Genomic DNA, 13,399 nt, shown 5'->3' on the forward strand with positions numbered 1-13,399 from the left:
TTATTTTTATTTTATTATTATTATTTTTTTTATTATTATTTTTTATTTATTAATTTTATTATTTGTTTTATATGCAAATATATTTATATAGGTAGCTAAAATATTTAAATACAATCCAACAATTTATATACAATTATATAGATTCAAAGTTTTACATATAGTAAAATTAATATTAATGTTATTTAATAAATGCTATTTTATATTTATACAAATTTTGCTATTAAAAGAATATAACTAAATGTTTGAAATGTTTAATAATGTTTTAAATTCTCATATATATATATATATATATATATATATATATATATATATATATATATATATATATATATAAATCACACTATAAACAAACATTTTAAACATTTAGTCATATTTATTGCAATATTTTCTTAAATTTTAATGAAAAGTTTTTATATAAAATTGCTCTGAATTATTTATTTATATATTGTTATATTTCCATGGAATACTATGCAACACTGTTTTGTTAAGGTTCTGTTTTGGTTATAAAAAATGTTTGTGATTGTGTTTTGTGTATATGTAGAGATATCAAACCAGACAATATCCTGATGGACATGAATGGTCACATCCGGCTGGCTGACTTTGGCTCCTGCCTCAAACTCATGGAAGACGGGACAGTGAGTTTAATCTCCAATGCTAAAGTTGTCCTGCACATGATTATTTTTCTGTAGTGTATCTTCTCGTCTTCTTGCTCCTGTTTTCTCTTAGGTCCAGTCCTCTGTAGCAGTTGGGACCCCGGACTACATCTCACCAGAGATCCTGCAGGCTATGGAGGACGGGAAGGGAAAGTACGGGCCCGAGTGTGACTGGTGGTCTCTGGGGGTCTGCATGTATGAGATGCTGTATGGAGAGACGCCTTTTTATGCTGAATCTCTGGTGGAGACGTATGGAAAGATCATGAACCATAAGGTTAGTTTGCATCAAATGCCCACATGTGTTTCTTTGCCACATGCTTTTTCCAGTGTGAAGTTAAAGGTGATGTTTGTCATTTTGCAACACATGCAGTAAAACATGGCCTTCATTTTGACTAAATTATACTGTAAGTGAGCCAATCAATTGTGAATTCCTTTGAATAGTATAGAAATACTGTGTTGCTGTCAAAACATCAAATGCTAATTAGAAAATTCATTTTTTAATAAACTTTTGTGATGCTACTGTTGCAAAAATGACACACTTCACCTTTAATTGCGGAGGTACCCTGTTTGCAGTAGAGTAACTAATAGAGATAGTTCACCCAAAACATGAACATTCTGTCATTATTTACTCAAAACCTGTTTAAGTCTGTTGAATACAGAAGATATTTTAAAGAATGTTGAACATTCTAAGCATGGACTTACTAATGATTTTATATGGCTACCAGCTTCTAACATTCTTCAAAATATCTTCTGTTGTATTCAGCAGACGAAAGAGGTTTGGAACCACTTGAGGGTGATTAAATTATTGTTTGATGAATTATCCCCTTGATATCTTGGTAATTCATTCTTTCTTTTTTAGTTCACCAGTGTAATAGTTTGTGTCTTGTATTTAGTATAAAACCCCAAAAATCAAGCATGGGTTTGAATTACAAATTCTTTTTGTCTTTCCTTCACTATTTTATTCTGGATTAGTCGTCTCAACCTAACGATGAGGTAAAAAAAAACACCTTTTCATCAAAGTTTATTTAATTTTGTGTGGAGCTTAACCGAGCACATCTTAAACCACTGTAGAGGCCCCGATATACTTCAAGCTAAATTAAAGAATGAAGTGGCGTGCAGTCATTTTAACCAATCAGACAAAACCTAAACTTAGTTTGCAGTTAATCCAGCATGCCAAAGTTAACTTTCCAGAAGAGTTGGTAAACACCAGAGTAGATGTGGCCCTGCGGCTCTGTCTTTTTTGACTTGGAAATATTCTTAGGTTCACTTCCTCTGTTCAGTCCATTGAGGTCAAGCATCTACAAGTAAAAACATGAACACAGAAAAGCTGCTTTATAACGACGTGTAATTCTGATTGAAAGCAACATTGAGCATTATTTTCAGGATTAAAACTGTAAAGTCTAAATATAAATAAACATGACATGACTTGATTGTTTTTCTTCCTATTATCTACATTGCTTTTACTGATCCTCATTGCTTTCTTAACTGCTGTGTTTTGAAGACTGTAATTTTGGTTGCATGTTTTCTTTTGTCATACTGAGTATGTTTACATGGACACCAATACTCTGATTTTAATACGATTAAAACAACGCTCTGATTAGGGGTCTGCCATGTAAACAGCGATTTTTGATGACCTTAACCCGACTAAAGTCTTAATCAAACAAAACAGAAATTGAATTAAGACGTGGAGTATTTCTATTGTAGTCGCAGTATTGAAGTGCAGTATTTGCTAACAGTATAAATCTTTTTATTTTTTACCACTGAATGAAGAGTGAATTTTAACTACGCTGTGAGTATATCGGGTCCTTAATTAGAATACTGAGTGATGTCTGATTGAGCTTCACTGTGCACTCCTAAAGTATATTTGAACTCTTTCATTTTCAGGAGCGCTTCCAGTTCCCACTTCAGGTGACTGATGTGTCCGAGGATGCTAAAGATCTTGTTCGGCGGCTGATCTGCAGCAGAGAACACCGGCTGGGCCAGAACGGTATCGAAGACTTTAAGCAGCACCCCTTTTTCACAGGCATCGACTGGGACAACATCCGCACATGCGAAGCACCCTACATCCCTGAAGTCAGCAGTCCCACTGACACCTCCAACTTTGATGTGGATGACGACTGCCTCAAAAACTGTGTATGATTCTTTTTTTTTAAATATTTGTTTAAGTCTTTTGTGTGTTGATTTTGCAGAAATGCGTTTCCTCTTTTATATATAGAAATTGATGGTTTTCACGTAATGTTTTTCTGAAATATTTTAGGAGACGCTGCCTCCACCTTCACACACAGCATTTTCTGGACACCACCTCCCATTCGTAGGCTTCACTTACACGAGTAAATGGTGAGTCAGATGACTCTTTATTCATCATGCATTTAAGAATGCACACTACTTCATATTTGAGTGGGTTTTTTTTTGGAAATAATTTAATATTGTTACTCAACAAGAATACATTATTTAATCAAAATGGAGTTTTTTGTACTTTTGAGTTCACTAAAGAACACTGACATTTTTCAGCAACTGTTATCAACATTGATGATATAAGACATGCCATTTGAAATCAGTATAATATAATGATCACGTAAAGGTCATGTGACTGAAGCAGTGATGCTGAATATTCTGTTTTAAATAACAGGAATAAATCCAAATTTACAATGTAAAAGAATAATCGTGATTAATCGCATACAAAATAAAAGTTTGTTTTGAAACATTTATATATATAATTTGTATCATATACACATTTATTTTATATCTAAATATAAATAAAGGATTTCCAAAATATATGCATGCCTGTGTTTCTTTATGAATCCATAGTAACTATACACAGTACACAAACAAAAATTATGTCCAAACTTTTATTTTGGATGCAATTAATCACGATTTTTTCCCAGCATTAACTAAAATAGAAAACAGTTATTTTGAATGGCAATAATATTATTAAGGGTACTGAAAATCATGCTCAAGAAAAAGTACCATTACTTGGCTAAAAATGTAGTGCAAGTAGAGTAAAAGTATCTGTTATAGTAAATATAGTAAAAATTAGCCCTTTTAAAAGTACTCAAAAGTAGTAAGTAGTGAGTATTACACTGTAATACTCATGTGTTTACATGCAGTTTGTGCAGGGATGGGTAAAAGTTACATTCTGCAGTGCATTTAGTGATCTTCCTATATTTGTTTTTTCCTTCCAACCTTCCTTCCATTGTTTGTATATTCTGTCCTCCCTTTATTAATTTCTTTGTTTGTTCCTTCATTCATTTGTTCCTTCCTTTATTCGTTCGCTCATTCATTCGTTCGTTTGTTTATATTTATTATATTATATATATATATATATATATATATATATATATATATATATATATATATATATATATATATATATATATATATATATATATATATGTTTATATATATTATATATTAGGTCCTTTGTTCATTCATTTATTCATTCGTTCGTTTCTCCATTCCTTCCTTGAATACTTCTTTCATTCATTTGGTCCTTCCTTTAATGCTCCCTTCATTTGTTTGCTCATTCATTCGTTTATTCATATTTTGGTTCTTCCTTCATTGGGTCCTTTGTTAATTCATTAATCTGTTTATTCGTTTGTTCCTTCCTTCCTTCCTTAGTTTGTTTAGTCCTACCTTGAATCCTTTTTTTCATTCATTTAGTCCTTCGTTCTGTCCTTTCTTCTATTCCTTCTTCAGCCCTTCCTTTAATCTTCCCTTTCTTCCATTCTTCATTCTATTTATTGATTGTTAAGGGTTGTTGGGTGATTTTAATCATCATACAGTCGACATCCTTTATTTTCTCATCAGTGAGATTGCGTGTAAAGATTTTGAACATCTTCTTAGACATTGTTTTAATGATTCCAAATGGTTTGCTGCATTTATAAAGCGCCAATGTCTTGAGGTTGTTCATTATGATGCGATTAACTTTCTACAGGATGTGGGATTTGATTGAACGAGAATTGCAGGACTGATTTTTCAAGCAGTCAGCCAAGCACCATAGACAAGAAAGAAATAAAGTAGTGACTGTAGATTGAGGGAAAATAGTGGAGTAAAAGTACCGATACTGTACTAAAAATATACTCAAGGGAAAGTAAAAATACACATTTTAAAACTACTTAGTTGAATACAATTCCTGAGAAAAACTACTCAAATTACAGTCATTCGAGTATTTGTAATTTGTTGTTTTACACCACTAATAATTTTTCACAATAATACTGTTTTTGCTGTAAACTCTGATCAAATAAAAGGAACCAATCTGAAATGTCTTGTATGGTAGTTTATTTTGCCTAATTAATAATATTACTATGATTAATATTATTGTATTATATTGTATAGCATTAATGTATTTATGCATTATTGTGAAGCACCCTGTCAGATCGAGGGTGTTTGCGGGAATCGGTCGGACCTGCACAGGTTGATGCTCATGTTCAGCGTAGCCTGGAGGAGAGCCTGGCCTCTGAAGCCTATGAGAGGAGAATTCGACGTTTAGAGCAGGAGAAAACCGAACTTACCCGTAAACTACAGGGTGAGGACACCAACACATCCACACTAAATCACATCATTTTTTCCGCGTCTCTGAAACACTTTTTTGTCCCTATAGAGTCTACGCAAACGGTGCAAGCACTGCAGTACCCTGAGTCAGACGCCCCAGTGAATGCTAATAAAGAGGTAGAGATAAGGAGTTTAAAGAGTGAGATCGACATCCTGAAGAAACAAATAGCAGGTAAGAGCTCGAAACTAGATTGAAGTGCAGTCAAGCTTCTTTATTGTACTCCATTGATTACTCTTTGATTGTGGTGACATTTTTGTCATGTCAGACTCTGGTCAGATGGAGCAGCAGTTGGAGAACGCCAGCACAGCTAGAAGAGACCTGGAAGACTCGTCCAAGGTCGTCAGGAACTTAGAGAAACAGCTGAAGAGTGTCACACAAGAGAAAGATGATCTGCACAAGGTATCTGTTCTGGTAGCTAACTTCAATAGTCTGTGGTATTATCATTCAGGTCAAAATATTTGGGAAATATTTACTTGGTATATGGTTTAAACTGGTCTAGCTGATTTTCAAGCCTGGCCAAGCCAAAGTTTAGGTAGTCGACCTTTTAAAAAAACAGACAGAAACTTCTCTAAAACCACTTAAACAAGTGTTTAGCTAGATTGGGAAACCAGGCAACACATTTAAGGGGATTGTTCATCCAAATATAAAAATTCCACCATCATTTACTCATTCTTCGCCTGTTCCAAACTGGTTTGAGTTTCTTTCTCATGTTGAACATATCAGAGGATATACTGAAGAATGTTGGGGGAAAAAAGCAGCCATCGACTTCCATAGTATGTTTTTGTTCCTACTATGGATGTCAGTAGCTGATTTTTTTCCCCCAGCATTATTCAGAATATCTAGTTCTGTGTTCACCTATGAAGAAACTGGGTGATGGTAAATAATGAGGCCTTAAAGGTGGTCAGTGCTGTATTTTCAGATCTAACAATACAACAATTTATTTATTAAATCAAGTCTCGTCATATAATTGTTCTTGTCCAAGAATCTATTATACACACACATATAAAATCTGTTGTATATACCTCTACATTTAATATTAGTGCTGTTAAACTGCTAAATATTAAGCCTCTTTTAATGGTCTTTCACAGTAATGGCCGGATTCCACTGACTGGTACATTATGGTACGGTACGGGTCACCTTTATCAGTCTTGCATTTCCACTGCCAAAAGGGTACCAATGGCATGGTGTACAACAGAAAGTTTCAGTCGACGTCATTTTCGCTCGAGGATATCTCGCTCTAAGTAAAGCTGTATGGGTTGTTTACATATCATTTGAGAAGCACTTCTCACAAAACAGATGCTTTAAACACAAAAATACTTGTGTAGAAATGTTCATTACTAACCTTTCTATAAACATAAATTGATTATAACTGCAGATCAATGAATACTGTAATGTCTGCAATTATATAAAGTAAATAAATAAATGCAACATGTATGAACACATACAGACCCTTACGCTCTCCGATATGTTACCAATTACAGAAAAACTACACACAGCACACACACATTTAATTCTTATCTGGGTTCAAAAACAACACGCAATATGTAGCCAAGTCAGTGCAAACCTCTCATCTGTATCTTTAATATTCACCAGCACATGTAACCTCTTGTTAGAAATGAATTCTGTCATTGCAAGTTCATAATAGTCCAAAAGGTGATGAAAGTAATTAAACATGGCATTTTGGTCATGTTTTAGGTTGCTCAAAGGAATAATTTGCTCCTTTGTTTTTTTCGGTCTTCTTTGTTTTTTCGCGCTTCACTCTCGCGCTTGTCCGTTTCTGAATGGATCAGATGTCAGAAGTACTTCAATAATCAAGTGCATGCTACTATCATGAACTCAACAAGTTTGTTATGTCAAATATAGACATATATCACACAAATATCATGATTTCTCTGGAGAAAGTGAAACTTATCGTACTTTTAGACGGCCCCATAAAAACAAAAACAGGACACGGCAGATTTTGTTGTTTTTGGCTTGGTGGCTGTTCATGAAGATGACGACAAGGTTTGTTTGAGCTCAGGTCAACCATGGCTCGTTATTATATGTATATATTATAAAGGTGTAAGTAATGTCTTGGCTGTGTATTTAAAACATGGCACTTCCTTTATTTTCATTCTCCTGCTTGTGTATGCAGTAATGCTCTGTAAACCAATAGTGAACCACGCCTCGCTCTGCTTTTTGGTACCCTTTTTTATGTGCTAGGTACCCTTTGCAAAGGGTACCCAAAAAGTGGTACGGTACGGTTCACTTGTATGTATCTTTTGACAGTGGAAATGGCCATAAAAGCATACCGAACCGTACCATATCACTCAGTGGAAAGGGGCCATAAAACTTCTTGTCTGTATATAGGTTTGTTTGATGTCAGAGTTTGGCTTGTTTGTACAATGCATATACTCTATTCTAAACTCAGATGCATACCTGGGTTATTATAATTTTTGATGTGAACACATTTAAAATAAAATCATGGAGACACTACCAATGGCATGAATTAGTCCAAATGTAAATTTATGTGTTTATGTGCTTTCCTGACAAGCGTGACTTACACGCTGCAAGCAGAGAGAAAATTTGGATCTCATTTCCACTCGCATTCATCGGAAATGAATCAGGAAACAAAAACCCCAGTTTGAATCAATCAAATCAATCAAATTGGGGGTCACACCATGCAGTCGACCCTAGTGTAAAAGCATAATAACTAAACAAGCCAAATAGTCACAGTGACCTGAGCTGACTTTCAGTTTTTACCTCGTTGTTCAACAGATTACTCTGTAACTGGTGAGTATTTGCAATGAGTTCCATTAACATTGCTTCTGTTAAAAATCTGTGAAGGAGCTGCTGGGTTTGGCAGAGAAGGTGAAGGCTCAGGGGAAGGAGCTAAAGGATGCTCACAGTCAAAAAAAGATGGCCATAAAGGAGTTCGCTGAGCTGAATGAACAGCTGAGCGATGTTCGCTCACAAAAGCAGCGCCTCAGCCGACAGTTCAAAGACAAGGAGGAGGAGATGGAAGGAGTGTCGCAGAAACTAGAGGCTCTACGGCTAGAGATACGCAAAGCCGAGAGAATGCGCAAAGAGGTACATCATGCATTAACTCCAGCCACACTACTCTATGCTTCTAAAAAAAATCTTCCAATTCTTAGTGTGCTTCTCGCAGGTGAGTCTGCTTGACAAACCACCTGTAGATAGAACACTCTTTTCCTCCCAAATGGCACCAGACCCTTTTTAAGCTCCCCATACTTCTTGGAAAACATTGTGCGATTCTCAGTGTGCTCTATTACATCTGAGTGGGCCTGACAAACCACCTGTAGGACACACTCTCTTCTCTGTATGCTTAAAGAAAAATAAATTATTACAAAATGTTGATAAATAAACACATATATAAATAAATAAACAAATAATAATAATAAATTGGACTTGTCTTGGCATTTATATACTGCAAATCTCTGAGGATTTGAAGTGCTTCTTTTATCCTCACTATGTCGCTTTAGATAAAAGCATCTGCTAAATGATTAAATATAAGTTTTAAAAATGTGAAGCACACTGGAAATCGTTTGAAATGTCTGAAATCGTCATATAAGCCAAGCCAAAATAGATTTAATTTTGATGCTCTGCCCCTGCAATCGTGTCGTGTTTGTGGCTGCATTTTGAATTTTTGTGGTGTTTTTTTACTTAGTTAGAGGCCCAGGCTGAGGAACATGCAGCAGAAGCTCAGAAGGAGAGAAAGGTTCGAGAAAGAACAGAACAGTACAGCAAACAACTAGAGGAGGAGCTCGAGGGCATGAAGGTGACACAGTGCAGCCTTTTTTGTTTATCTTGTACATCCTCATAGATGTATGCTGCTATGATTTAACTTAAAATACTCAGTACATAGTAAACTACCTGTAAGAATTGTCAAAGCAATAGTGACCATTTAATCAAAACAGGCCTCTTTTGCACTAATGCATTTTAGTTTTAGAATGCATATCTTTTCCTATGGTTATACTTTCCATCCACAGTACCCCAGAGTTTTTGACTGTGATAAATGTTTTTTGCTATATAGTGTAACCAGAGATCTTTTCACACTAGATGAAACACTATGGGCTCTATTTTAACGATCTAGGTGCAAAGTCAAGAGCATGTACGAATCCACTTTTGCTATTTTAAGGATGGAATATTACGCTCTGTGCCCAGGCGCATGGTCTACCAGGGCTGTGCTTATTTTCTTAATGAGTTATTCCCGTTAAGAGGCAGTTGTGTGACGCCATAGTGCATTTGCTATTTACATGACTTTGTTAGTGGTAAAACTGTATGCTTCACTATCGAGAAAAGAAAAAACCATCTGCAGTGCAAGGATAAAGAATAAGCCTCCTTCATTCAACCTTTTTACTTTTTCTTTCATTTTACTTTTACTTTTTACTCCTTTACTTTAGTGGATAAAGAAACGGTGTTGTACGCAATCCACTGAAGACATCCATTAGGCCACATATTTGATGTTATTTATTAAGTGCAAATATTAATTTCAAAGTTATTTTTAAATTAAATTCTAATTTCCAGCAAACAAATAAAAAAAACAATAAAAACAAAATGTGATCAATAAACAAGTTATATCCAAACACTCATCCTATTCTTATTCCCCATATGGTGATGTATAACCCGACAGGTGGAGGAATCTAATCTTGTTTTTATTAAAACTAATATAAATATGCAACTGATAAATAATACTGCTAATAATAAGAACATTATACAAAGGCAAATGGTCATGAATAAACTGAAAAAACCCAGAGGCATACAGGCAGTGGTTTTTATATTTTGTAGAAAATAAGAATTTTTTTTCATTTGTAAAGATATTTGTGTATTGCTGTACATCCTGTTTATATTAAGCAATGTGTTAGCTGACCCGCATAAGCGCATAACTAACACGCTCTATGCTAGGCTTTAGACCTGATTTTAGATGGTCAATGGTGCAATCTATTTCAGTTCTTCAAAATAGCAACATGCCAATGATGTGTCTTAACACAACCCTATTTTAGACCAGCACACCCTTGAGTCCACAATATGGAACAAATGGATTTGCTATTTAAACTAAGAGGTGCAAAACATCAAAATTAGGGTTGCACTTGTCTGAAAATAGCAACAAATCTTGCCAAACATGTCTTGCACCTTATTGTGCGGGTGTATGATAGGACCCTATATGTGGATATGAATCGTTGATGTTCTAAAACATAAACTAAAACTAAAACTAATAAAAAATGGGGCCTTTCTCAGACTTGTGTGGTTGAGCGACATTACTATTAGATCCAATATAGTCTAAAAATCCAGCATCCAATATATTTTAATAATCCAGTATCAAATTTTGTCTTGTTGTCTTTAGAGTAGGACTGGCAAAATGATCAAGACAAGATTTTTCATATCAGTCCATATGGATAATTATCACGAATAATTTTATATTTCAACTGCTTTAAAGTTTTAAATGTGAATTGAGAGAAAGTTGTTTTGTTGAACTACTATTTTAATGTCAAAACATCAGAGATGACATCTTTCTCTGAGTTTGACGGCTTGGGTGAATTATGCTTAGGTGAAACCGTTAGTTTGCTGTCAGTGAAAGATGAATGGAGGACTGCAAAATAAAAGCCCACCCCCTACTCAATATTCTCTTTTACTTTAAAATGCTTTTCACACTAAAATAGTCAGCAGCAACTTCCGATTTACAGTGGCTTTGATAATGTATTTTACTTTACACTCACGGCTGTGTGTCTTGGTGGTCTTGCAGCAGTTGAAGCAGACTGGGCCTCCTAACGGAGCTGCAAGCTCAGACCAGCAGCAGGAGCTGATGCGCGTTCGGGCTGAACTGGAGAAGAAGAGCGTACAGTACGAGGAGGAGATGTGTCGCAGAGAGACGCTCCACAGCAGTGAGATGAAGAACCTCCAAAAAGAGCTACGGGATGCCGAGGGTCAACACCTCACACATCAGAAAGAGATACTCGTGCTTAAAGACAAACTGGAGAAAACTCGCAGAGAAAGGTACAGTATGTGTGTGTGGCTATTCATGAGCAGATATCTGTGTGAAGTACATTTCCATTTCCCTTTATCTTTTAGTTATTTATCAGGTAATTGTGCAGCTTGGCATAGTCTGTGTTTGCATGAGAAGACATTTACAGCTCATCTTGTATGCTGCCAACTTAGAAAAGAAGGGCCAGTCTGACGAACCACAGTTTGTATTTATATGACATTTAAAGGCATACATTTTAAATTCCATGTATTGAATATCGTGTTGTCAAAATTGTTGTCGGGCCTTCAGTACCAAGTTAATCCAATTTTTAAAAGCATAAAGAGTCTAGTCTAGTTTTTCTTCCACACTGGTGTTCAGTACCTGGGGCCTCATGTATCAACGCTGCGTACGCACAAAAACTTTGCGTACGCCAGGTTTCACGCTCAGAATCGCTCACGTTTGGATTTACTAACAATGAACTGAACGTGGGAATGTGCGCAGCTTCACGGCAGCTTTCTGGCAGGCGTACGCACATTTTTTGTGTGTGTCTTTTTTATTTCCATTGGCGACTCCTAGAGGCAGTTGTGTTAAATTTCTCTCTACAAAGTGTCTGAGCCTTGCAATCGCAGCTGTATGAGACGGGTTCATCTAGCAGGTTTATAAGGTTTCCATACCATACAGTTGAGCAGCTAAACATTAAAGCACAATTTGCAGCGGTCGCCTGTTTTCCCAATGTAATCTGAGCTATCTACTGCACGCACATTGCTATAAAGGCACCATCTGAAGATGAATTTGCATTCGTGAATCAGAAACATTTCCATTCAATAAATGTGCAAATAAAATATGATGCACAAACTTATTGATGATTCCTACTTGTCTTTCTCGTAATAAATAGTAGGCAAAATCTGATATGTAGCGGGGGAAAAAAAGAAGAAAGAGTTCATCAGACGCTGGATTCGAGCCGAGTTCATGCTCGAACGTGTCAAAACATGACCATATGCGTCTTATGAGCGTGCCACTGAAACTGTTAAGAGTGCTGCAACATTTTACAGATATAAACCAGACTATTTATTTTTTTTAATGCACTCAGTGCGATGTTCAGAACCAACTGTGTTAACCGCGTCAGCTAAACTCTCCCACTCTATTTTTTTTTCTTTTATTGTTAATTCCGGAGAACAAACTTGCAAATAACACCGCTTTTCTCCGGTCTACCTCCGAAAGGAGCACCTCCAATTCACATTCTGTTCAAAGTTTCTCTTTTTGCTTGCTTTTGCCATTGCTTTTTCGTTGGGTTTTTCCATTAGCATAGTCATTAGCATATTCATACGGGGGAGGAGGCAGGGAGGGGTTTTGCGCTCGTGCATGTTGCGCTCAGTTTCACGTTCATTCGGATGTACAAAAGAATATGCGTGAGATTTGGCATACGCAGTGTTTCACACATCTGAATTTTTTTCTGCGTACGCACATTTACAGCTTTGTGCGTACGCAATGTTTTAGTAAGATTTCCACGCAAGTCTTCGTACATGAGGCCCCAGGTGACTGCTTTCAAACGGTCCTGTGTGAGAATAATGTAGTAGTTCTGCCATTTGTTTCGTTTATATGTTTTCTTTTTGGGGGTGTAAAAAATGCTAATTACTTTTCGGAACATTACCTAAAACCTGCATGGTATTTTACCATATTTTTAACTTATTATTAATCTTTACCTTTCCTGCAAAAACCATCAGACCATTTGGTTTGCGTATTAATCCACATTTATACAATTTTTACCTAAACCTGGACATTTTAAATCAAACTTCAGCTCCCTACCTCATTGGAATTTAAAGAAGCCCATAATCAATATGGATTAAGGACATCGGAAGAAAGGAGCAACTCATCCCAATGTATATAGACGACAATATCTGGATATTAGAAACCAATATTCTCTACATTCACCAATATTTACAGATGGTTCAATGGTGGAAAATGGCGTAGCAGCAGCATTGATGACTGGACAACCACGTTATGGAATCAGTCTGCCTAAAGAATGCTCCATATTCACAGCTGAAACCTGTGCTTTACTTTTAGCATTGGAATATATAGAAAATGTCCAACAAAAGAACTCTATTATTTTTACAGACTGCAAATCATGTCTCCAAGTGACAGTATTGGTAGTAATTCAACCAAAGTTCGCCATCTACAAAGCCAGTTTATCATATAATTTTTTTGCTGGGTTCCAGGACATGTTGGGCTTTC

The 13,399-nt window shown here is 35.8% G+C and overlaps 1 protein-coding gene across 28 annotated transcripts in view; it reads left to right on the forward strand.

The window, feature by feature from the left end:
- Nucleotides 1–13,399, forward strand: part of cdc42bpab (CDC42 binding protein kinase alpha (DMPK-like) b) — a 128,431-nt gene that overhangs the window by 78,486 nt on the left and 36,546 nt on the right. For 17 of the 28 annotated variants that reach the window (XM_087297509.2, XM_087297511.2, XM_087297510.2 and 14 more), the window contains 10 exon segments: nucleotides 542–635; nucleotides 727–927; nucleotides 2,538–2,786; nucleotides 2,911–2,990; nucleotides 5,018–5,178; nucleotides 5,254–5,376; nucleotides 5,471–5,604; nucleotides 8,032–8,274; nucleotides 8,873–8,983; nucleotides 10,949–11,199. In XM_087297509.2, coding sequence (XP_087153635.1) covers nucleotides 542–635; nucleotides 727–927; nucleotides 2,538–2,786; nucleotides 2,911–2,990; nucleotides 5,018–5,178; nucleotides 5,254–5,376; nucleotides 5,471–5,604; nucleotides 8,032–8,274; nucleotides 8,873–8,983; nucleotides 10,949–11,199 — 1,647 coding nt within the window. 28 annotated transcript variants of the gene reach the window in all.

Source organism: Danio rerio, chromosome 20 (assembly GCF_052040795.2).
Source record: "Danio rerio strain M-AB ecotype USA chromosome 20, GRCz13ab, whole genome shotgun sequence".
Lineage (NCBI taxonomy): Eukaryota > Metazoa > Chordata > Actinopteri > Cypriniformes > Danionidae > Danio > Danio rerio.